Source organism: Podospora bellae-mahoneyi, chromosome 3, assembly GCF_035222275.1.
Source record: "Podospora bellae-mahoneyi strain CBS 112042 chromosome 3, whole genome shotgun sequence".
In the NCBI taxonomy this organism is placed as follows: Eukaryota; Fungi; Ascomycota; class Sordariomycetes; order Sordariales; family Podosporaceae; genus Podospora; species Podospora bellae-mahoneyi.
Window position 1 is genome coordinate 2750643 of NC_085882.1, and position 23273 is coordinate 2773915.

At 53.6% G+C, this 23273-nt stretch overlaps 8 protein-coding genes and 1 non-coding gene across 9 annotated transcripts; 5 read left to right on the plus strand and 4 right to left on the minus strand.

Moving 5' to 3' along the window:
- Nucleotides 1-33: 33 nt before the first annotated feature.
- QC761_308030 (uncharacterized protein) lies at nt 34-6518 on the minus strand (the record flags this gene model as incomplete). The annotated part of the gene is made up of 2 exons (XM_062877948.1): nt 34-3881; nt 3936-6518. 2 exons carry the CDS (start codon nt 6516-6518, stop codon nt 258-260), a joined length of 6207 nt encoding a protein of 2068 aa, XP_062733768.1. The 3' UTR covers nt 34-257.
- An 867-nt stretch (nt 6519-7385) lies between these two features.
- On the plus strand, nt 7386-8258 carry QC761_308040 (uncharacterized protein; the record flags this gene model as incomplete). Its single annotated transcript, XM_062877949.1, has 1 exon — nt 7386-8258. One exon carries the CDS (start codon nt 7386-7388, stop codon nt 8256-8258), a length of 873 nt encoding a protein of 290 aa, XP_062733769.1.
- A 112-nt stretch (nt 8259-8370) lies between these two features.
- Nucleotides 8371-10863, minus strand: QC761_308050 (uncharacterized protein). The gene is made up of 2 exons (XM_062877950.1): nt 9972-10863; nt 8371-9908 (listed from the first exon to the last, which is right to left on the minus strand). Exons 1-2 carry the CDS (start codon nt 10359-10361, stop codon nt 8646-8648), a joined length of 1653 nt encoding a protein of 550 aa, XP_062733770.1. The 5' UTR covers nt 10362-10863; the 3' UTR covers nt 8371-8645.
- On the plus strand, nt 10756-12222 carry QC761_308060 (uncharacterized protein). Its single transcript, XM_062877951.1, has 3 exons — nt 10756-11498; nt 11553-11621; nt 11691-12222. The coding sequence occupies exons 1-3, from the start codon at nt 11306-11308 to the stop codon at nt 12008-12010; spliced, it is 582 nt and encodes a 193-aa protein (XP_062733771.1). The 5' UTR covers nt 10756-11305; the 3' UTR covers nt 12011-12222.
- Nucleotides 12223-12321: 99 nt separating this feature from the next.
- On the minus strand, nt 12322-15075 carry QC761_308070 (uncharacterized protein; the record flags this gene model as incomplete). The annotated part of the gene is made up of 2 exons (XM_062877952.1): nt 14238-15075; nt 12322-14177 (listed from the first exon to the last, which is right to left on the minus strand). Exons 1-2 carry the CDS (start codon nt 14503-14505, stop codon nt 12322-12324), a joined length of 2124 nt encoding a protein of 707 aa, XP_062733772.1. The 5' UTR covers nt 14506-15075.
- Nucleotides 15076-15098: 23 nt separating this feature from the next.
- On the plus strand, nt 15099-16495 carry MOB1 (Mitotic exit network component; the record flags this gene model as incomplete). Its single annotated transcript, XM_062877953.1, has 4 exons — nt 15099-15376; nt 15482-15547; nt 15742-16200; nt 16254-16495. Exons 3-4 carry the CDS (start codon nt 16050-16052, stop codon nt 16493-16495), a joined length of 393 nt encoding a protein of 130 aa, XP_062733773.1. The 5' UTR covers nt 15099-15376; nt 15482-15547; nt 15742-16049.
- Nucleotides 16496-16963: 468 nt separating this feature from the next.
- Nucleotides 16964-18253, plus strand: ATP5 (ATP synthase F0 subcomplex subunit OSCP atp5; the record flags this gene model as incomplete). Its single annotated transcript, XM_062877954.1, has 4 exons — nt 16964-17122; nt 17334-17645; nt 17716-17808; nt 17874-18253. 4 exons carry the CDS (start codon nt 16964-16966, stop codon nt 17985-17987), a joined length of 678 nt encoding a protein of 225 aa, XP_062733774.1. The 3' UTR covers nt 17988-18253.
- Nucleotides 18254-18822: 569 nt separating this feature from the next.
- QC761_0056440 lies at nt 18823-18893 on the plus strand. Its single transcript has one exon. It is a non-coding gene; the product is annotated as a tRNA-Gly (tRNA).
- A 300-nt stretch (nt 18894-19193) lies between these two features.
- On the minus strand, nt 19194-22785 carry QC761_308100 (uncharacterized protein; the record flags this gene model as incomplete). Its single annotated transcript, XM_062877955.1, has 7 exons — nt 19194-19628; nt 19686-20930; nt 20985-21444; nt 21500-22130; nt 22266-22480; nt 22564-22602; nt 22662-22785. 7 exons carry the CDS (start codon nt 22783-22785, stop codon nt 19199-19201), a joined length of 3144 nt encoding a protein of 1047 aa, XP_062733775.1. The 3' UTR covers nt 19194-19198.
- Nucleotides 22786-23273: the final 488 nt, after the last annotated feature.

The window sequence follows — 23273 nt, forward strand, 5'->3', positions numbered from 1 at the left end:
CGCAACGTAAGAAAACAAAACATTTCATTCATGTGGTATCTTTGACGCTTTCCTTTTCCTCCCATGTTCTGATCCTGACAACCATAACCCTGACTTGACCCAACAAACAATGTTATAAGAAATAAAAAAAGAAAGAAACAGCAACCTTGGTATCTCCCTGTTTGGTCCGTTATACTACCCAGCAATATTCCCTTATCCCTCTTCCATCTGATATCCTGACTTGCATATTTCCAACACTTTCTCAACTATCCCAACAATCACCTCCTGCTCCTCTCTTTCCTCTTCGGCTTTTCAACCTTATACTTCCCCCCACCAGCAAACACCCCTCCAAGGCTAAACCACCCCCTCTTTTTCCTCTCCCTCTCCTTCTTTACCTCCTCCCTTTTCCTCCTCCGTTCCTCCATCCCCTTCCTATCCCGTCTTCTCATCTCCCCTATCAGCACAGCAAATAACATCCGTACAAGCTCCCACTCCGTCCATTTATCTTCTTCTCCTCGGGTGTGCAAGACAACATGTTTGTAGTACTCTACTATCTGTAAGTGCCAGACCTCAATCGTCATTGCTTCTTGTGGTTCCCCGATTGAGGGGACGAGACCGACGAAGGATTTTGAGACGTCGGATAAGGGGAGGATGGGGAGGCGGTGTTGGCGGTGGAGGGTGAGGCATTGGTCTAGGAGTTCCCAGTTGGGGATTCCCCATCCTTTGAGGGGGTCATTTGGGGGGGGAGAGGTGGTGGTGGGGACGAGGGAGGAGAGGAGAGAAAGGGGGTTGGGGAGGGAGGGGAGGGAGAATTTGGGGAAGAAGGATTGGGGGGGTTCTTCTTCTTCTTGCTCTTGTTCATGGTCGTGTTCGCCCTGTTGATGATCATGGTCGTCTTCTTGGTTGTAGTCGCCATGGTCATAGTCATCCTCGTGATCGTAGTCACCCTCTTGAGCGTAGGTGCCCTGTTGATGGTGATCGTAATCTCCCTCTTCTTCCTCATCCGAGTAATCCTCTTCCTCAACAGGCTCAAGATCCCTCCCCTGGTAATCACGTTGCCGAGGCTGATACGGTTCATACCGCTGCTGGTCCTGTTCAGACAGAGGAGGGGTAGGCTCTTGGTCCCTGTCTTCACCATCCTCATCGTAGTGACCCTGATCAGGCTCCTGCTCCCCAATTGCCTCCCAATCCAGCTCTGACGGCTGCTCCTCCACTTCCCGGCCATAGCCCTCCCACGTAGCCCCCCTCGGTCTCTGTTCCGGTTCTTGCGCCTTGGCCTGATGAAGTCTCTGCTCAAACGACGCCTTCCCATAGTGCAGCGGCGGTCCCAACTCTTGTGCCCTCCAACCCTGCCGGTCCTGCTGCTCTCTCAACTCCCGATCTTTTCGCTGCTGAGAGGTATCCGAGAAAGGATCAGCTTGCCGCCCATTCTCTTCCTCTTCACTGGCTTCAGGCTGTGGCTCAGGCAGCTCAGGGTAGCTAACCACCGGCTCCTCACGACGGTTGTCCGCGCCAGTCCGCTCACCAATTCCACCTTCTCCAGCACCTTGCTTCTGACTCCGAGATTGCCTCGTCTTCTGCGGTGAGTTTGCCCGCCTCTCGCGCGGCAACGGCGAGAGCGTACTACTCGTAAACTCGACAACCGGACCGGGAGTCTTCCCCTTGAGCGGCGATCGAAACGAGGATTTGGCAGGAGACGCCGCTCGGTTCGGCTCATGTCTCGGGGGCGTAGTTTTTGGACTAGAAAAAACCTCGGCCGAGATTTGTTGACCGTTCTGAGCCCGTACCCGCTGCCGACGTTTCTTTTGAGGCTCAATCAACTGACGGCTTTCCTCAAAGAAGCGGCCGACTTGGCTGTTGTCTGGGTTGAGCACATTGGTAGTGGTCGGGGGGGCTGCTGCTTTGGCGGGCCCTGCCTGTGGTTGGAAGAGAGTGTTTTCTCCAAATTCTCGTCTGCGGGGCGCAAAGTTTCGAAGTTGGGGGATTTTATTCGGGTTCTCTTGAGGCTCGACGGGAGAGAGGGGGCGAGGGGCGGGGATGGGCGGCCGTTCTGGCTCTTTGCCCTTGGCCCGAATGCTCGTCTTTGCTTGATCGGCCGTGTTATCCGTCCGAGAAGTGGATGGCTGAGTTGTAGACGGCTGCGCTGCAGACGGCTGAGATGCAGAGGGTTGCGATGTTGAAGGCTGCAATGCAAATGACTGCGATGTAGAGGCTGCTGTCATCTGCTCCTTCGCCTTCCTCTGACCTTCCGTGATCCTGGCCAACCGCTTCTCCATGATCTCCTGAGCACGAGCGGAAGTGGACCTCCGTCCTCTGTCCTTTTCCTTGCCTTTTAAACCGCCATCGATGCTTTCAAGGCTATCATCATGTGCGCCAGACCGCACCTCCACGTTCTGCGAAGCATTCCCGAAACCCGATTGCTTCTTAGTGACTGCTTCAGCAGTAACACTTTGATTTTGCTGTTCCTCAATCTCCACCAAATGAGCAAACAAGCTATTATCCGGTTGTTGCAGCTTCTTCCGTTCCTTTTGTTGCTGTTGCACTAGGTTGTTGGCTGGCTCTCGCCGTGATGGCTTGAACAACCCCATACCGGGCGTCTCTTGGCCAGGCAACAAGACAGGCGATGAAAAAAAGCCGCTCAGATTGGTCCTCGCCGGAGCTGGGGTGGGTTTGACGGCCGGCCGCTTGTCAAGCTGTTCCAGGATAGAACTGGACTCTTGTTCGATTTCATAAGCGTCATCAATCTGAGAATTCCGTGAAGAGCGAAGCTGATTTTCTTGGCCATCCCTTTGTTGTTGACGGCTGATATTCCTCCCCAGAGTCGGGATCTTGCTGCTCTGCCGGGACTCAACAACAGGTGCTTTGATCTGCGGGGGCACCACTCTTGGAGCGAAAGGGGTGACGCCACCAGCCTCGAGCCAGAAATCAGCATCATCTTCCTCTTCCTGAGTTGGCAGCTCTGGTTGTTGTGTGTTAACAGGGTCCATAGTGAAAAGCTCCGGTTCAGGCTGGGGTGTCGGTTCTTTGGCAGGCAGACGAGTCGCTTTTTGTTGTGGTCTCCTGTCTGTAGTCTCGTGATTTCGGCTAGAAGTAAACGACCCCCGGAAACCAAAATTGCTTGTGCGCGCAGGCTCGGCTCGCTCTTGAGCCCGACGTCGTGCTGGTTCAGCGATCGCAGAATTGGGAGCGCTAACGGTAGCTTCTGGGTCAACCTCAGGCTCACTAAAACGCGCCTCACGCCCAGAACTTCTTCTACTTGGGGTCTCCTGAAGATCCTCCTCGGGTTCCTCCTCAGGCTCCTGCTCAGGTTCTGGCCTGGGATTCGAAATCCGGGTGGGCGACAAACTCTTGGCTGTTTCGGCAACAAAATTCTTAATCTGCTGTAGTCCTCTAAACCAAGGTCGGTCCTGCTGCTTCTCCTGGGCGGTGTCAGTACGCTGCGGCGACGGGGAGTGGGTGGCTCGGGGCTGTGAGATCAAGGGCGCGGGGGACTGGCTCGACTTCTCAAACGATCCCCGAAATGGACTCCGCAGTACACTGTCTCTCCCTGGGGGCGAGGGCGGATCGGATGTCACAAGCTGCAAAACTCGGCCGGCACGTACTATGGGTGAAAGGCTAGGCCGGGGCTGCGATCCTGGGGGCGCTAGGTTTAGTGACTGTACATTCAAGTCTGTTCTCGGTAGAGGTGCCACGTCCGACAGCTGATCGGCTGGGGTTTCGTTCGACTTTGTTCTGGTGTGCTGCGGCAGGCGGGCAACAGGGACCGGCGGGCTAGGGTCACTGGCAGGTGGGGAAGAGGGCATCTCGACCTGAACATTCGGCTGTGCTGGTTGGTTGGGTGAAACGGTCCCTGCTTCGTCTACGCCATCGCCTTCAGCCTCGGAGGGTATTGGGGATGGTGTCTCATCAGGTGTCAACAGCCTATTCGATTCAAGGTGGGGGATGGAGTGATTCACTGATGAGGGCCGCTCAATAGACGGCTGGATTGGGTGGCTCGCGGCCTGCGCTTCCTCTTCCCCTCCATCATTGTCCGGTTCCTCCTCTCTTTCTCCATCGCGCACTTTGTCGTCATGTTGCTCTTCAAGCTGCGATTCCACGTGTTGGCCTGGAGTTGCAGCGGCATACACTTCATCGGGCAAGGTAGAGAAGGAATCCCCTTCTCCACTCAGGTTTGATGTGTCGGCAGGCGATGGTTCCTGCGTTGTGTTGGCCGAATCTGTCCGTTGACGAGCAGCCTTGCGGATCAACTTCCCGAGTAGTGACTTTGGCTTCTTTATTGGCTTCGGCTTTTCTGGAACTCGGTTCCACCAAGCATCGGAGTCGTCTGCGGGTTCATCCTCGGCTTCGACTTCAGCTCGGATTTCGACCTCGCTGGGACGGGGTGGCAATCGTTTGTAAGGTCGTTTGTAAGGCTTGGGTTGCTCCCGGTCTGGTTCTTGTCCTGGGTCATCTTGCTGCTCGGTTGCTGAATATCCTGAGGTCTCGGCCCATTGTCTTTCTGGTTGCACATCCTGGTCCGGCTCGGGTTGCGGAACAGGCCCATCACTGAACTCAAAGTCTGGGTCGGGCCTCGACCTAGAGTACTGTTCTTTCTGTGACGGTTCTTCAGACGCTTGTCTCGGTTCGTCAGACTCATGCCTGGGTTCCTCGATTTCTTGTCGTGGCTCCTCAGACTCTCGCCTTGGCTCCTCGCTGTGTCGCCTGGGCTCTTCAGAACTTTGCCTTGGCTCCGCGCTTTGTTCCCTAGACTCGTCACTAAAAAAATCAGGATCAAATGATCTGCTCTTCACTTCAAACGAAGATGTGCCAGCTTTCTGCACTGGTCCAATGCTAGAACCAAAACCAGCCACCTCCCTCCGCAAAACAGCTGCCCTCTCAGCAGCCTTTGCTTCTTGTTTTCCAACAGGGGAGCTGGAAGCAGACTCGCTTCTCCTCTCAGCAGCCATGTTCTCACCCGGCAAAATGCTGAAATCAAAATCAAAGTTCTTCCGTGGTGGAGTGGGGGATTTTTGAGTGCTTTGTCCGAAATCGAGTCCCTCCAGCTGCTCAGCATGAGAAGATGCAGCAGGTTTCTCAGGCCCGACACTGAAGTTGAAATTGGTCTCCCTTCGTCGGCGCACAGAAGGCATTTGAGTGCTCTGCCCAGGGTGAAAACTAGAACCAAAGTCAAATGGCTTCCTTGGCTCAGCAGCTTCCAGTTGAGATGTCCGCCCTGGCCCGACACTAAACCCGAAATCATGCTCTTCCCCTGTCTCTTGTACTGCCTCTTGTGGGCCCTCCCCAGCCGCAGTCCCTCGACTCTGCCTAAGATAGTCGATACCATTCTTAATAATGACTTTTGTGGCTTCACCGAGCTCTTCCTCTTGCTGTTGTTCCTGCCCGGCCATCATACTGGAATTCATCAGAGACCTGAGCTCGGCAAGCGGGACCTCTGTAAAGTCCTCCGCTCCCGCCATGGTATCCTGAGCATCCCCCAAATCACGAACTGGACTTGTCATGTAATCGCCCTCATCGTAATCGTCCTCAGGTCCATCGTGCATGTCGCCCCACTCGCCTTGTTCATCGAAATCACCTTCGGAGTGCTCGGGTTGTGGTTGTTGTTCCGGCTCTGGGGACGGTTCTGCTTCCGGCTCGGGTTCTGGTGCTGGTGATGGTTCCTTCGGGGGAGATCGATTGCTTAAACTCGTCCGGAGTCTCTGCGCGGCAGGCGACGAAAGGGTCCCAAGCCAGATATCATCCTCCATGTCGCCTGCACCATCATCCTCGTGATCCTCCCCTGCCGTAAATTGATCCTGGCCGAAAAAGTCATGTTGTACTGGTGGTAATCTCGAAGCGTTGTCCTGTTGTAGTATTTCCGCAATGCTGCCCATATTCATCTCGGCAGGAACCAGACTCTTCCGCGGCCGTCCTCTTTTTCTCGGCTGGGTATCCTCTTTTGCGGGTGTCATCGACTTTCGTTTCGCCGGCCTCTTCAACAGGCTGACGGGTCGCGGCGTCGCCTCGATATGTTCCAGCGCATCTTCGTTTAGTGGCTGCTGCTTCTGAGGGGACTTTTGTGGCGATCGAGACGTGCCTCTCGCAACAACAGCCTTCGCTCCTGGTGTACCAGGTCGTTTTCGTCGCGTCGTAGGTACCGGCGTCCCAGATTTCCGTGGCCGACCTCTCCTCCGCGGCGTCACTCCCTCATCATCACTCAGACCGCGCACCGGCACCACGGTAGTGGTAACATCCCCTCCTCCCCTCATAACTCCCCGTTTCGGCGTCGGCGATTGGAAAAGCCGGCGCTTTATGCCCTTTGTATTCCTCACCTCGTCCTCAGCCTGGACAGTCACCAGCAGCCTCTGTGGCGAAACGGGGCTGCCAATGTCGAGCTCAAAGGTTCGTTTCCTAGGCGATCTCGCAATGGATAAAAGTCGCGCGGCGGGTTGGGCTCGTGGTTTGACGCGCGACGGCGGCAGCATCGGTGGGCTGAGAATCGGATCTATTAGCGGGTCGGGTGAAGATCCCAGGTTCAGCGTTATGGTGTGTTCTTCATCCATGTCCGCGGTCGTCGCAAATTTGCCGCGGGCGAGGGCGTCCAGAAATAATAATCATGGGGGCAGGGGCAGACGCATGGACATGCAAGCCCACGACCTGCGTGTGTGTTGTGTCTCTCCCAAAAAAAAATATGCCAAAATTTAGACACCACCCCGCCTAATGAGGGCCACCGTTTAACGCGTCGATATAATGGATATGGGATGGAAATGATGGTTTAAATGCGACAAGCTGCGCTTCCTATCGGTGTGTCCTGTGCGCGCACAGTTACATCCGACCAGGTACCATCCGTGTCTGTTTACATGTTGCCTGATTAGGCTAAGCCTTTTGATGAGTTGCTCCAATCAAAACATGTGGCTGTCTTCGACAAGAATACCCCAGGTCTTGGCCAAATTTCGGGATAACTTTATGCCCTCTTAATGCCAACGGTGCAGACGTCATTGTCAGCACTTCCTATCCGTATCCCCCCTCCTTTTCTGAAAAGAAGATGCAGATGCGGCCACTTCTCTTCTTGCAGCAACGCTAGAAAATGGGAGCCCAAAGCTGAGCAAATCATTTATTACTAATCTTTGTCGCATCTTGAAGGCCTCGAGAACTAAAGCGCGCCCTTCGAGTTGTTCTTCAACATGACGTGATGGGGCTAATGGCGCAACCGGCCGTGTAAGTGGTGAATCGTGTGTTTGACAGCATTTGAATGTAGCATTGTTTGATAATATCGAGAGGGTAAACCTTTATTTCTAGACAGAATCATAGAATATATATACCTTGACATCCTCATCCATTGGATCCCTTCTGATCATCATCTCAACATCCATCTCTGCCACCCACCGCACATATCCCAAGATAGACAGCCCACCTCACACCTCACCACCATGGCCATCGACCACCTCCCCCCTTCAGGCGACGTAACCGCCCCCCTCAACTTCTACTCCCCCCCCTCCGACAATTCCCCCCCCTTCAACCTTGCCGACCTCCCCCCCGACTCCCCAACTCCCCCCCGAAACTACGGCTCAACCCCCGTCCCAACCCTCATCCACGACGCCCGCCCCAACCTCGCCTCCTTCACCTTAGACCGTGACTCCTTCCAAATCCTCACCTCCCAACCCCCTCCCACTTCCGAACCCTCCCTCTTCACCTCCGACACCTCCATCAAAACCCATTACTACCCCGAAATAACCTCCCTCCTCCTCTCCACCATCCCAAACGCAACCCACATCCTGATATTCGACCACACCATCCGCCTCCCCTCCCCATCCGCCCCCCGAACCCCCGTTCAGCGCGTCCACATCGATCAAACCGCCCTATCCGCCGCCCAGCGCGTGAGGAAACACCTCCCCCCCGACGAGGCCGACAAAATCCTCTCAACCGGCACCCGATACCGCATCATCAACGTCTGGCGACCCCTCAACGACGCACCCCTTGAATCCTTCCCCCTCGCTTTTGCCTCCAGCGCAAGTTTACGAGATGAGGAAGTGGTGCCGGTAGAGCACAGGTACACCCAAACGGGCTACATAGGGCAGACGGCCGCCATTGCCCATCATCCTGATCAAAAGTGGTATTACCTTTCCGGGATGCAGAACACCGAACGGATTCTCCTGCAGTGTTTTGACTCGGAGGCGCTAAAGGAAAACAGCGAGGTCAAGGGGGGGAGGGTGGCGCACTCGGCGTTTGAGGATCCACGCACCAGACCGGAGGCCGAGGGGAGGAGGAGTATCGAGGTGAGGGCTTTGGTTTTTGGTCCTTGAATTTGTTGGAATTTGAAAGGAATCAGCAGGCAAAGAGAGGAATCTGGAAACAGAGAGTGGGCGAGTAGCATGTCACGGTTTGGAGCAAGCAAGTTAGAATGAATTGATTTATTCCATGTGAACTGATAATAATTCGGTGAACTAATCAGTCCGCCGCTTCCGCTGGGGTATTGCAGTAGATGCCCGTGATGCCGCCCGCAATGTTATGAAATAAAAGAAAAAATCGAGCCCGATATGTAACCGCCCAACCCGTAACTCCCTCCCGAAAACTCCGTTTCATATGCCCATAAGTAGTATGTCATGTACAACTTTCATCCACCAGATATGATAGGTGGCGCAAAATGTCTGCATCCCAGATTAGGAGACTCGATGTTCCTCATTCCTCCTCTAACTGCCCCGTCCACCACGTCCTCCCTTCCGACTGCTGCTGCGGCTCATAGGAACACCATTGGCACTGGATTGTCGGCTCATTGGCACTCCTCCAAAACCCTTGGCTGGCGACTGGCCTGGTGTACCTCCATGACCTGGACGCGGGGTGCTGCTCCTTTCGTTGCTCATAACAGGCTCGACTGTATCTGGCAGCACCGGAAGCCCGAGGCGCTTGCGCACCTCGTTCTCCGAAGGCCTTTCGCCCTGAAGGTAAGCAACAAAGCGGTGGTCTCTAGCTGGGAAAGAGGCAGCTTCGAGGAGCTTGCGGCTTCCATTCTCCACAGCAAAGCTCGATCCAGGGCCATTGACCTGCTCATACTGCTTGAGGGCTTGCATGACCATCATATCACCATTGACGTCGTCGTTAGCGAGGCTGTTGGTGGTGTTGTACTCAAGTCTGTTGTGCCCCTTGATGTATGTGGATGGGAATGTGGCTGGGAGTTTGGGGTCTGCAGCAAGCATCCTGTCGAAGTTGCCAGGAAAGTCAAAATTGGCGAGCAACTCCATTCCCATGAGCTTGTCATCCACGAAGTTGGGATTGTTTGAGCCACGAAGTCCGCTGCGAGTCGCGTGGGAAATATTGCGCTCCATTGGGGGCGCAGAGGGAACCGAGTCGTCGTCATCGTCGTGCTCGCCGTTGCCGGAGTCGCTACCGTCTGGCGACTGGATAGGACGGCCGTTCTCATCAAACTTTGGCTTATGCGTCAACAGATATTTGTGGGCGGCAAAGGCAGCCGTGTTGTAGGTCATTGAGAGCTCCTTGTCGGTGAATAACTTGTCAATGCTGTAGATTGGTCCGGTGGTCTTGCGCACTGCTAGGCGGTCGGTTTGCCAGAGAGGCGTGGTATTAGCATTATCTAGAGCTCGTCGCTGGGGGGCTGGGGAGCCATCGTCGTCGTTGTTATTGCGCTTTCGCTTCTTATTGTCCAAGGACATGTCGTCAATCTCTCCTCGTCGCAACCTCGTCGCTCGCTTGGTGTGGGTACCGCCAGGGCTGGCAGGGTTTGTGATGCTGAATTGGTTCGGGTGAAGCAGAAGAGCAGACGAGTCGGAGATTTCCAGTGCCTCCTTCTCCTTATTCAATCGGAATTTTTTGGTGGTAATGGCGTTGATTAGGCGGTCGCGAAGGGTTTGGGAGAGCGCGCGGTATTCTCGGTTCGCTGTCTCGACCTTAAAGGCGTGGGTGTTCATGTACTCAGACACCTTCTTGTCATAGTCAAACTGTGAAAACAAGGTCAGTTTTTGACAAAAGCGACAAAAAGTCGCAAGGAAAGTATTCCTTACCTTGTGCTTCGCTAAAGCGTAGTCACGCTCCTCCATCAAGTCCTGGACCTTGTTCATCCAGTCTGTGAATCTCGGACCGGCCGCTCCAAGGTACGATTGTGGTGTTGTGCTCGCATCGGCGTTCAGCTGGTGGAGGATTTGTTGGTACTCCTCCTCGAGATTGTCAAATGGTCGCTCAGCGTATGGGTCAATCCTCATGACCAGATTTGTGTCCATTTGGATCTTGTGAAGTTGCTCGCGGAAGGTTTGGTCCCTGTCTCTAGCCAGCCTATCGTCAAGATGGGCCAGTCGATCGGAGATCAACTGGCGGCGCTTGTCTCTCTTAGACTGTGTTGCTTGCGCTGATGTTCCAACCGGCGCAACGGCCGAGGAAGGGTCTGTCGTAGCCATTGCGAATGCGACTCGAGGTGTGAAAGCTTTTGGTGGTCGAGAAACGAAGAGAAGCAGTCGTCACTCTTGAGACCAGTGTCGGGTTGATCGCCGAACCTGACAGGTTTGCGTCTGGCGAAGAAAAGGTGCAGAATTGGTCGAGATTTGTATATATCAGAGAAACTCTGGTATCAGAAATGAACTGGCGAAGGCCGTGATCATTGTATGCAAAGTCGACCTTGTTGACCTTGGTGTTGTGTGTCGGGTGACTGGTTCGAGAAGACAGTAAGTCGAAAAGAAAGCGCCTTGCGCTGGACTGGCGGCAACCGACGGAACGGACTGGCCGGCCTGCTATTGTCACTGTTCTCCCAACCCCAGCTGTCAACTGTGGCTTGCGCACGATTTTCTTGTATTCAAACCGCCAATGCTGTGGCTTGAAACCAGGAACACCAGAGCTCTCACCAATCAGATGACGTCTGGCCGGGCATAGCTTTAGAGCCTTGCTCCACTGTGGCACAACTGGCGCCGACTTCGAGCAAGGCTGCTCCGTGTGGAAGACAGTAAAGCTCACACTGTCCGCCCGCCGGAAGCTGCATTCAACAGGCAAGTGTTGTGTCACTCAGCCCACCAGCCTGAATTCAGAGAGATCTCACATCAACTCGATATTTTGAGAGGGACTCGGTCAATAGCTCAATACTCGAACGATATTCAAGCCCGGGACAGCTTTCTTATACCAACTTCATAACACATCTCTGCAAAGGCAAAAGCAGAACCCAAATTTACCCCTCCTCCAGGACCTGCAACGCCACTTCGTCGACCTCGATTTGACGGACCAAAGCTAGTTAGGGAGACAATACCACCAACAAAACAACATCTTGTTAACCGGTCTTTGGGTTTTGACCCTGAATTGACTACCACCCACCCGCCACTAGGCTTAACCTTACCCTCACATATCAACATTCAAGATGGAACACCTCTCAATACATGACCACCAACACGGCCCTCCTCCCCCTGGAATGATGCCGCAACCACCTCAACATCCAGGCGGCCCTGTACCCCAGGGCATGATGCCCCCGGGACTCGGCCGCCCTCCCCAGCCCCAGCAGTTGCCAGCCCAGATGTTTACCACTGCTGCTCAGCTGTTGGACCTCACAGATAGTGTGTTCTCCTGTCCTCTCTCTCACTCACACATGAGTTCTAAACACCTCACAGAAAAACTCATGATCTCCCTCCGCGACGGCCGTAAATTGATAGGCATCCTCCGCAGCTGGGATCAATTCGGTATGTACATCTCTTGAACTATGACGACCCCAAGCCCAAGGAATAAGATATACTCAACAAGCCAAACAGCCAACCTCGTCCTCCAATCCACAAAAGAGCGCATCTTCGTGCCCCCCGTCCTCTCGGAAAAAGAGCCAACCGGCATCTTCGCCGACATCGACCGGGGTACGTTCCTAGTCAGAGGCGAGAACGTCTTGTTGCTTGGAGAAATCGACCTTGACAAGGACGACGATGCGCCCCCGGGGTATCAGCTGGCCGAGATAAAGATGGTGGAGAAGCTCGCGAGGGAGAGGAAGAAGGAGGAGAAGGTCAAGGAAAAGAAGAAGACCAAGATGCTGGGGAAGGAGGGCTTTGAGGGGGAGAATTTGGGGGAGATGCCGCTCATCTAAGAGGTGGAGAGGAGAGGAGAAGGGTAAGGGACTGAAAAAGCAGAATATTGTGAAATGCTTACTTTCAAGTTCTTGGGGAAGAGAGAGACCTGTTACATGCTCATGGCTTATGCGTAGATATGACATGATTGAGAAGGAGGGTTATGAAGAGGAAGAGCATCTCATAGCGATGGGTTTGTTATTGAAGCAAGAATGGCATGGAAATGAGGACCATATACCATGTCATGTATTAGTAAAAGTTTATGACATGAATAGCCATCTACCGCGCTCACACCCGGCATCGCAAAACCCCTCAACTAGGTACAGCCATCTCACAAAGCAACCACGAACCCCTCAGCTCTCGCCCCCTCCCTAACCCATTGCTCAGGCAACTTCACCCCCTCATCATCCACCCAACCCCCAGCCATCATCCCTACCGCCATCAGCAGTCCAGCACTGTTGGGAAAATACGGGGTGGGCACCCTCTCCCCTCCCACCGCGTAGCCAGCATCATCAAATTTGAAGATGGGGTGAAGTAGATACTCCACCGCCTGCTCTACATCCCCCAGTCTCAGGGAATTCATAGCCAACATTGCGAAATCCCACCCGTAGCTCTCATTCAGTCTCCACGTCTCCTTGATCTTGCGAGCCGTGTTGTTGACTACCGTGAGGTCCACCTGCGGTGACGGGGGAAGGAGACCAAATATCCCAGCCTGAGCAGGGTGGTCAAACGTTGTCTCTGCGGCAATCCACATGTTTGGGATCCCTTCATAAGTAGCGTAAGTGTTGTTGACGACTGGCAGGGGAGCTAAATTATCCCTGACAATACCCCAAATCTCTGGTGACGTCTGGTTCAGTCTCGCTTTCCACTTCGTCGCAACATCAAGACCAAACCTCCAGTAGGCGAGCTCAAAAGTAGGGTTGAGGGTAATATTAGGGTTGGTATTCTCCGACACGGGATACAACGGAGGGCCGAGGTCGTAGACTTTGGTGGAGGAGTTGAACCAGGCAAAGTCCGCCATGAAATTCGCCGTTTCTGTCAGGATGGCGTCCCATTTCTGGAGGGTGTTGAGGTTGTTGGGGTGGGAAAGGTAGTCTGTCTCCGCAAAAAACATTGGGTGAGGCTGCTGCCAGATGAGGAGGGAGTTTATTTCCCCCGGGGATGACCGGCCGGTGAGGGGGTCGGTCATTTTGCCCCAGCGGGCTCCGTTGTAGCCTTGCTTTCGGGCGCGGGAGAGGCTGGAGGGGAGGAATTGGTTGTAGAGGTGGGGGAGGGAGCGGTGGAAGAGGTCAAGGTGGTTCCAGCGGGCGAAGGGGAGGGTGTGCCAGAGGTTCATCTCGAGGTGAAATTTGCCGTGCCAGCCGTTGTTGACTAGGCCGGATTCTTGCGGGGGGAAATCGGAGGCTGAGTTGACTGCTGTGAGGTATTGGGAGTGGATGATGCGGCGTTGGAGTTCGAGGGCGCGGGGGTCGGAGTGGACGGGGGTGAGGTCGATGAAGGCGCCTTTGGTCCAGTAGTTTTTCCACCAGTTGCGAGAGGCGGTAGTGATTTTCCGGTAGCTGGCTTTCTTGCTGGAAAAGTTGGGTGTCGGTGAGAAGGAGATGACGAGTTGGATCTTGGAGGATGATTTAGGGGCGAGGACGTAGCGATGAGTTCCGTGCAGGGGTCCGGTGATGGTTGCTTCACTGCCTTCCCACTGAATCAGCGTATAGTATGTGGTGCCGTCCAACGTGTGCTTGATCTGGGCACTTTGAGGCGAAAGCTGCTTCATAGTCGTCTTGTGTTTGGAGGCTAGATTGAAGTGTCCAACAAAAGGAGCATTGAACTTTTCCTTGTCTGGGTAGGGAAAGTCCAGAAATAGACCAAGATCTCCCCTTTTCAAGAGTGATGACTGAACCTGAACAGCAACAGTGTCAGAGTCCGAATCGGCCCATGTCTGAACTACAATCTTTGACCCATTGAATCTGGAAGATGAGGTCAGTCTTCCCGACCACATGTCTAGCTCCTGGGTCTTTTCCTCCAGATCACTTTCGACAACATCATGACCACCAAAGTGTAGTCCGACATTGGCGAGGTTGAGTCTATGAGGGTTCTCTCTCAGCCAGTTCGAGATGTCGTTTTGGGCTGGGTTTGGCTGTTCATAGCGGACCAGTCTTCCATGCGTCCACCATTCCAAGCCGGTGTAGTCTTGAGATAAGCAGTTAGTTGTCTCATGGATCATATACCTATCTGGTGTCTCATGCTCACCTTCTACAGAAGTCTGCCCTGGGGTGGTGGGAAGGCTGAAGTTGTGCCATCCCCAAGTGTTCATGATAGCAAAGGGCTTGAAGGTTTGGAGCCCGGTAATGTCGGCCCCGAAGGCAAAGTTTCCATTTCCGACTTGCAACGGGGTTGTATCAGAACTTGCATTTCGGCGTACACTGAAGGACTGTACTACTTTGCGTCTTTGCTCAACAGAAATCCCCTTTGCCTCAGCCAGGCAAAAGAAGGCAACGATAAGATGGAGAGCTCGCATGTTTGTGTGTCATGAGCTCGCAAAAGCGATGTGACTTTCGAGATGTAGCAGACTGTCGACATGCTGCACAGCATTCCTATACACATAAGTAAGGTAGTATAAATACATGCCAGCCATGTGTTCCCCTCATGCAGCAATATCTCAAAGTGACCCGTTGATCTGGTGGGCCCTTGATATTCAGCCATCGACCACTGAACCATTAGCCTGGTAGAGACTGCAGAGGTCTGAAGAGGGGATGTGACATCCATAACAAAGCAAGATATTCTTTCCCGTTGCAAATAGCAACCAAGGAGAAGAAGGTGGGTTGGAGAACGGCAGCGGGATGGACGGTCATTGCATTGAGGCTGATATGAAATTCCGTCAATAAGCAAGCTTCCTGATGTTCATTCGACGGGTGGTGTCGTCAAGTGGTCGCATGCTAAGTGAGGTCTCAGGTACTTTCCAAATGCCGTGAGAATATCTCCCAACTTATAAGAGTGGTTCGAGCAGGCATCTCGAGTTCAAAGTTGAGTGACCTGATGTGAGCTGAGGGTTGGAAGTGGAACGGGATCGTAGTCCAGCTGAAACAAGTGGGCAAGAGTTGGGGAAATTAGGCCCAACTACCCCGCTAAAGTGGGCTAAATGCCGCCCTAGAACGGCCCTGCCACCACGCCGCCGACAGGCCGCCCAGTTGCTGTTGCTGTGCAGCATTATTTTGCATGTGTTCCCATGCTGGTAAACATCCCACCCACTCAGCCGTCTTTTAACTTTTGTTTGACTTTGGACTTTCTACTCCCTCTTCCATATTTGGACTTGTCGCGCCATTCAACCATATCGAGAATCCACAACAAGAGGCCGTCCAACATTCTGTATCTGCCAGTCTTCATCAGAGGTCTGTTTCGAGCTCTGCTCCGCATTGACAGCAGTGGAGTTTCCCCATTAGCTGCGTCATCATAGCGAATTGCCCCGCTAACCTTTGGCACACTGCGACCTGCAGTTCACCAGTATCCCACAGACAGTTTGCGCTTTGGGTTCTCATCATGAGTAACTTCTTGACGACAGTGTGAGTTGACCTCCGGCCGTTACCCCTAGAGCCCCGACCAAAATCCACGATGCGCCCTTCTTTGCCCATTATGAGAAAACACCGAAGACGCTTCACCGACTCGACGTGGGGCGCCTAGCTCTATCCCAGCGAGACGCACGCGACCATTGCAACTACGAGTTGAAGATATCTTGGCTAACTTGGGCACACTGAAGTAACCAACGGACGAGGAATCAGTTTAGGCCTCGCGCTGGCGGCAAAGGCGGTGCCACCAGCTACCAACTTCGTCAATATGCCGAGGCGACCCTTGGCGGGGGGAGTCTTCGCAAGGTGGTGAAGCTTCCTGAGGGCGAGGATGAGAATGAGTGGTTGGCCGTCAACAGTATGCCCTCTCATTCCTAAAACTACCACCGAAAATGATAGGCCAACTGACTCGTGATGGATAGTGGTCGATTTCTACAATCAGATCAACCTGCTATATGGCGCCATCACCGAGTTCTGCTCTCCTCAGTCATGTCCCGAGATGAAGGCCACGGATGAGTTTGAGTACTTGTGGCAAGACTCGGAGAACTACAAGCGACCAACGAAGATGCCAGCGCCGGCCTACATTGAGCAGCTCATGACTTGGGTTCAGAGCAATATTGACAATGAGTCTGTGCTTCCCAGCCGTATCGGTACGTTGCCTGTCTCTACAGACTAGAGAAGAACCCCTTAACACAAGAAATAGGCGTTCCATTCCCCAAGTCTTTCCCAGCTCTTGTGCGCCAAATCTTCAAGCGCATGTACCGTGTCTACGCGCACATCTACTGCCACCATTACCCAGTCATTCGAGAGCTCGGCCTGGAACCCCACCTGAACACCAGCTTCAAGCAGTATGTCCTCTTCATTGATGAGCACAACTTGGCCAGCGGGAAGGACTTTTGGGGTCCTTTGGGGGATTTGGTGGACAGCATGTTGCGTAGTGACTAGTCGTGGAAGATTGGGATGCTGGGTTTAAGGATAATGCATTGCTGGCTTGTTGCATGTGGCGTTTGGGTACAGATGGATGGATGGATGGATGGGAGCTTGGAGCTTGGAGCTTTGGGTTTCAGGGTATGGATGTCTGTCTCTCTGTAATAGGATTCTTGTAATATGGCATTCGGGTAATGCATGTATGCGAATCAATGATAACTAATTGACTGGAATGATAAAATGTATAAAGACCAAGGAATCCAATCGGGCGCAGGGAGGTTACATAGGTGACGGTGGGTGGTTGGCCCGGTTCCACCCGGCAGCTTTGCTCTTGGCCCCATCACACCCGCCCGCCAGTAACCCGAAGCTGGCTTTCTGCCTGAGGCACCCCTCTTTTGCCGAGCAGCCAAACCCCGTTTCTAAAAACTGAAGCTCAGGTTCACGACACTCGAGGTCCGCATCACCGCATCCAATCCCACAGTCACCATGTTCTCGCGACAGGCAGTGCTCCGCGCCGCGCGGTCCGCCGCCCCCCAGCGCGCCATCCAGGCCCAAGCCCGCACCTACGCTGCCGCTGCCTCCAACGAGAAGGTCAAGGCTCCCGTCTCCCTCTTCGGCCTCGACGGCACCTATGCTACTGCTCTGGTACGCCCCTCCCTGACAAGTCTTTTCGGTGTCGGACATTTTCTGGGGTGTTTTTTTCGGAAGGGGGGGAAAGCAATTGAGTTGGACACTGGGGGGGAATACTTCAATTGGAAATGGGACAACACCGGAGAACTACGAAAATGGAAAAGGGAAAATAATTGAGGAACAATCACTAACAAGCTGCGTCATTTTGGTTTTGGCGCCATAACAGTACACTGCCGCCGTCAAGACCTCCTCCCTCGAGCCCACCGCCAAAGGCGTGACTTCCCTCGCCAACCTCCTCGCGAAGGACCCCAAGCTCGTCGGCATCCTCGAGGCCCCTACCCTCTCCGCCGCCGACAAGTCGGCCATTGTTTCCGAGCTCACGAAGAGCGCTGGCGTCTCTGGCGAGACTGTCAAGAACCTTTTGGCTGCTCTTGCTGAGAACAACCGCTTGGGCTTGCTGCCTGGTGTGTGCGCCAAGTTTGGCGAGCTGATGAGCGCTGCTCGTGGTGAGGTTGAGATGGTTGTTACCTCTGCTCAGGTGAGCCCCCCTCCCCACTGTTCACAAGGTAGGAAGGGGATGGTGAGGACTGACATGTGACATGACATAGCCCCTCGACAACAAGACCCTCAACCGCCTTGAGTCTGCCGTCTCCAAGTCCTCGTATGTTGGTGAGGGCAAGAAGCTCAAGGTCAAGAACCAGGTATGGCCCCACCGCTTTACCCCTTGCTGTATATCACTCCACCATATACTAACACTCTACCTCAGGTCAACCCCGACATCATCGGTGGTCTCATCGTCGAGGTCGGCGAGAGAACAATCGACTTGTCCGTCTCCGCCAAGCTGGCCAAGATGAACAAGCTCCTTACTGACACCTTGTAAATTATTTACTACTACTACTACTACTACCTCTTTTTTAACAAGACCGTCATGAGCCGTTCAGCCCTTTGCTTTTTTTCGCTCCTTTTATAGTGTGCAGAAAAGAGGATTGTGATGGGGATAGGGTACGAGAGTGGAAGGGGACCGGTCAAGTTTCGACACATCAAAGGCTCGCGGTCATTTGTCTGGATCTTTCGAGAGAAAGGAAGGACGTCCTTCTGTGTATATGAGCTGAAAATAGACGCATTGCTACAAGCTGGATATCTACCTGCTTGCCGTCTTGGTGATCCTCTTTGTGATCGACACTACAAGCCCTCCTCGCCCGTCTGTAGCTTCGTCCATGCAGTCACGACCAGTTCAGCGACTATGCTCCCGCCCACCACCGCCGCCTTCAGGAAGTTGTAAGAATACAAAACCAAGAGTTCCCTCGGTATCTATCTCATTTCCTCCGAACCAGGTGGTCCCTGTGAATGTCCATCAAGATTGGGAGAACCACCGCTGCCTTTTCAACCATGGATTTCCATAACCACCCCCCTTTCACCTTCCCCTTCTCTTCGAACCCCAGATTGACGGACCATTTTTGTCATACATGACATGACACCTTACGCTTGGTAACTTTTTGCTCGTCCAAACATACATACAGCTTTACCCAATCTGAAGGCTAAGGTACACAAAGAATGGAATGTGTGTTGCTTAATCACGACACAACTAACTCGCAAGCAAACACCAGGTCGAGACAAAAAGGCAAAACAGCTAGCTGGATTGAGCCAAAATTGAAGCAATCAGCAATTTGTCCCTCAGAAAGAGGATAGGTAACAAAAATCAAATCAGAAGGTTATGCATCAGCCGTGAATCGAACACGGGGCCCATCGATGGCAACGATGGATTTTACCACTAAACCACTGATGCTAGTATGAGTGATGAGAATTGGTGGCGGTATACGGGATTATGCCAGGATACTACCCTCTCCTCCTTCATCTCCTTCACCCTGCATCCCCTTCTCCTCTCTCTCTTCCTACCCATCATAGCCTATTTCACTTCTTCACTGGCGCAGATATCAAAATTTTCGACTTGAATAGCTTCCAAAAACAAAAAGCCAGCCATCACGTTCATCAACATCTCTATCTATCAACTATTTTCTCTCTTTAAAAGCAAAATATCCTCCCCATCCCATTGCATAACTTTATCCCATCCTCATCCCCCCCGCCAAACTTTTACTCATTGGCATGAGCCTCGAATTCATCACCCTGCGAGTACCCATCCGCCCCCCTCTCCAGCCTCACCTTTTCCAGCTGCTGGTGAATATACGCATGCAGGTGCTTCTCATCCTCTTCTCTGCCCTTCAGTTTCTGGCTCAGAGTCAAACCGTTGGTTCCATTTTGACCCATGCCTGGAGCGGCGATGGATCCCTTCCTGGCCGGGAATCCTCCGTCCGCCTCATCCTCGTAGCCGTTGAGGTCATTCAGGTCGAAATCGCTGCGGGCGGCGATGGAACGGCTGGTGGAGGAACGACGGAGGCGGGGGGAGAGCATCGGTGTGCGGGGCGTTTGGGCACCGCCGAGGTGGCGATGGAGGATGTCGTCGAAGTAGTGCGCCATGCCGGCGGACGGGGTGCGAGGAGTTTGCGGGAGGCGGCAGTTGACACTACAAAAACGATTAGTACTCATGTCAAACCCAGCAAACGAGAGGAGAGAAACATACCCAGTATCGTGAATCATTCTGGCAATCAAACCCGTCCAGCCACACTGATGCGTAGCTCCCAGACCCCGCCCAGAGTCTCCGTCAAAAAACTCATAGAACCAAAGGTAATCCCTCCAGTTGGGGTCGAAGTCCAGAGTATCATTGTTGCCGTTGATACTCCGGCGCCCATCGTCATGGCGGGCAAACATGTGTTGCAGACGGTGCTGGATCTCCTCAGACACATGTCCCAAGTGCATGAAATCGCCCGAACCAGTTGGGCACTCCACCTGCAAGTCTTGTCCGAAGAAGAGATAGAACCTCTGCAGCGACTCCACGAGCAGGAAATTGACGCAGAGCCAGATAGGCCCTCTCCAGTTGCTGTTGCCACCGAAAAGGCCACTGTCCGAGTCACCGGGAACATAGCCGACCTTGAAGGTCTGACCGTTGACGTCCATGGAGTAAGGGTGCTCCTTATGATACTTGGAGAGCGACCGGATGCCGTAGGGACTGAAGAACTCGTCCTCGTCCAGCATGCGCTCGCAGATCTTGAGCAATCTTTCCTTGTTGACAAGGGACAGCAAAATCCTGTCACCTTTACCACGCTTGCGAATACTGTGCATGGTCCTTTCAGCCACGTCGCACCTGTTGTTCATGAACCACTCCACGCGCTTCTTGAAGGAGGGAAGTCTGTTGAGGAGCTCAGGCTCCAAGGTCAAGGTCGCATAAAGCGGAATCAAGCCAACAAGCGACCTCACGGGCAGCTGCTGAATCCAGGGGCCACCCCACGAGATGGCATCATAGTAGAAGCCGTCCTGCTCGTTCCACAGGGACTGCTCCTCCTTTTGGCCCATTCTCCAGGTCATGGCATCACTGATGAGGATGAAGTGCTCAAAGAACTTGCTGGCAATATCTTCGTAGATACGGCGGTGCTTGGCGAGCTCGAGGGCAATGTTGAGCATGTTCAGGCAGTAAAAGCCCATCCAACCAGTGCTGTCAGCCTGCTCAAGAGTACCGCCCGTAGGAAGGGGCTCAGAACGGTTGAACAAACCAATGTTGTCCAGCCCCAAGAAACCACCTTCGAAGACGTTCTTGCCCTCAACATCCTTGCGGTTGACCCACCAGGTGAAGTTCAACAACAGCTTCTGGAAGACTCTCTCGAGGAAGTCGAGATCCTGCCTCCCATACAGCTTGCGCTCGATCTTGAAGGTACGGAACGTAGCCCAAGCGTGAACAGGAGGGTTGACATCGCCAAAGTTCCACTCGTACCTGCAAATTATCAGTCGGGAACCACTTCACATACACGCAAAATTCAAGACTTACGCAGGCAGCTGGCCGTTGGGATGGCAGTACCACTCGCGGGTAAACAGATCGAGCTGTTTCTTGGCGAACTCGGGGTCGATCATGGCCAAGGTGATGCAGTGGAAACTTGTATCCCATGCAGCAAAGAAAGGATATTCCCAGGAATCGGGCATGGATAGAATATCGTCACAGTGAAGGTGCTTCCACGCGGAATTGCGTATGCCCTTGCGAGACTCGGGTGGGGGAGGCTGGCTGGGGTCACCGTTGGCCCATTCCTCCCAGATGAAGAGGTAATGCTGCTTGCACCACATCATGCCGGCAAAAGCCTGGCGCTGAATATTGCGAAGATCATCGGCCATGGGAAGAGGGCTAATGTGGTAGTAAAAGTCATCGGCCTCTTCTCTCCTCTTCTCGATCAGGTCATCAAACTCCTCTTCATCGAGGTAGGTCTCAGGCTTCCTGGAAAATCGGAAACGGACAACTTTGAGATGGTCAGTCAATCTTCTTGAGGAAAAGATAGGAAGAGGTAAACATACCGGCGCACTCTCCAGGGCCCACACCGCCGCCTTCGTTGAAAGAGTACCATGCGGCAGCCTTGGTTCCCGTCTGGGCCGGGTTGATAGCACCCTTCTCGCCATCGACGATGTACCTATGGAAAGCATCCTTGACATATGGCTGCTCATTTTTGCCCTTGTAAAGCAGCTCATAGTTGGTGTCGTTCTCAGTGAACATGAACTCGGGGTGCACATCATCCCCGCTGGGTCCTACGCCGGGCGAGGGTGAGAGAAGGACATAACGGTCTCCAAGTTTGTGATGCTTGGACTTGAGAAGATTCTCATCAGCAACCCCAATAGCTGGCTTGTTCTCAGGCGGTTCGCGACCCCAAGCCCACGTGTTACGGAACCACACATGAGGGACAATGTGCAGCGGTGCAGGATCTGGGCCTCTGTTCCACGCAGTCACACGGAAGAGGAGCTCATCCGGATCGTCATCCTCCTTGGCGGTCTCGATGAAGATATCCCAGTACCGGTCCTCGTCAAAGATGCCCGTGTCGAGGATCTGGTACTCCTTGTCCTCCTTGCCTCGCTTGGCATTCTCCTTGAGCAAGTCCTCGTATGGGAAGGCCTTCTGAGGGTACTTGTAGAGATATTTCATGTACGAGTGCTGCAGTCATGCGTAAGTCAAGCGTTAAACTTCGGCCGTTCCATCGTCTGCATGAAGGGTCTTACCGTCTGCAGGAACATGTGGTTAGCGCAAGCCGATTTAGGGTTTCTGGGGTGCAGGTATGTCAATGGCACTTACAGGAGTGTTATCCAGATGGAAATGGGCTTCCTTGATACTTTCGCCATGGTTGCCCTGAGGGTTAGACAAGCCAAAGAGACGCTCCTTCAAAAAGGGGTCCTGCCCGTTCCAGAAAGCAAAGGCGATGTTCTGGTAGCCGTGGGTGTCGCAGACACCGGCAATGCCATCCTCACCCCATCGGTAGGCGCGGGATCTCGAATGCTCGTGGGGAAAATCTGCCGATCGGTTATTATGTGAGTATCCCGCACTACGAGAAGGAGGGGTAGCACCGTAACATGACACACGAGGGATCACTCACGGCTCCAAGCATCACCATCGGCACTGTAGTCCTCGCGCACTGCAGTTCAGTGTTAGATGAGGCATTCATGACCAATACCAATCAGTGCAGCAACTTGCCAGTAGCCCACTGTCTTTCTGCGACATAGGAACCCCACTTCTTCCAGTACTTTTGGCGCTTGCGATCCTCGTTGAGCCTCGATTCCTCGGCCGTCTGGAACTCGTGGCCGTCGAAGACAACCATTGTGTGTGATGCTGGGAGGCGAAGTGGCGGTAAAGAGTGAAGATGACCTCTGTGTCACCAGAAATGATAGCGGGATGGCTGGACACACCACCAAAGCTGAGCGGTGGAGATACTAGTGAACGTGAGTATGGAGTACCTCGACAGTGCTCACTATCGAGTAGGCAGGGAGAGAAACGAATCAGGTGCAGGTCGACGACACACAGCAGATTCAGGACACACACAGAGAATGGACGGATAGATGGACAGACAGATGGACGGACGAAGACGGCAATGATGGTCCTGAAAGGGGGGGTAAGGTAAAATTCAACCAGGTGTGTGGCAGTGTGGCAGTGGTGGGGGTGGAAGCATGTGTTGGTAGGAGCCCAAGTGCCAAGGCCATCTGTGCCTGTGACGTCAAAGATAATTGCGGCACCCGCCCACTGTGCCTCCCACTGCCAGGGGGTTGGTTGACAATGGTCGAGACCGCCAGAGCCTCTGCCGCATGGCGC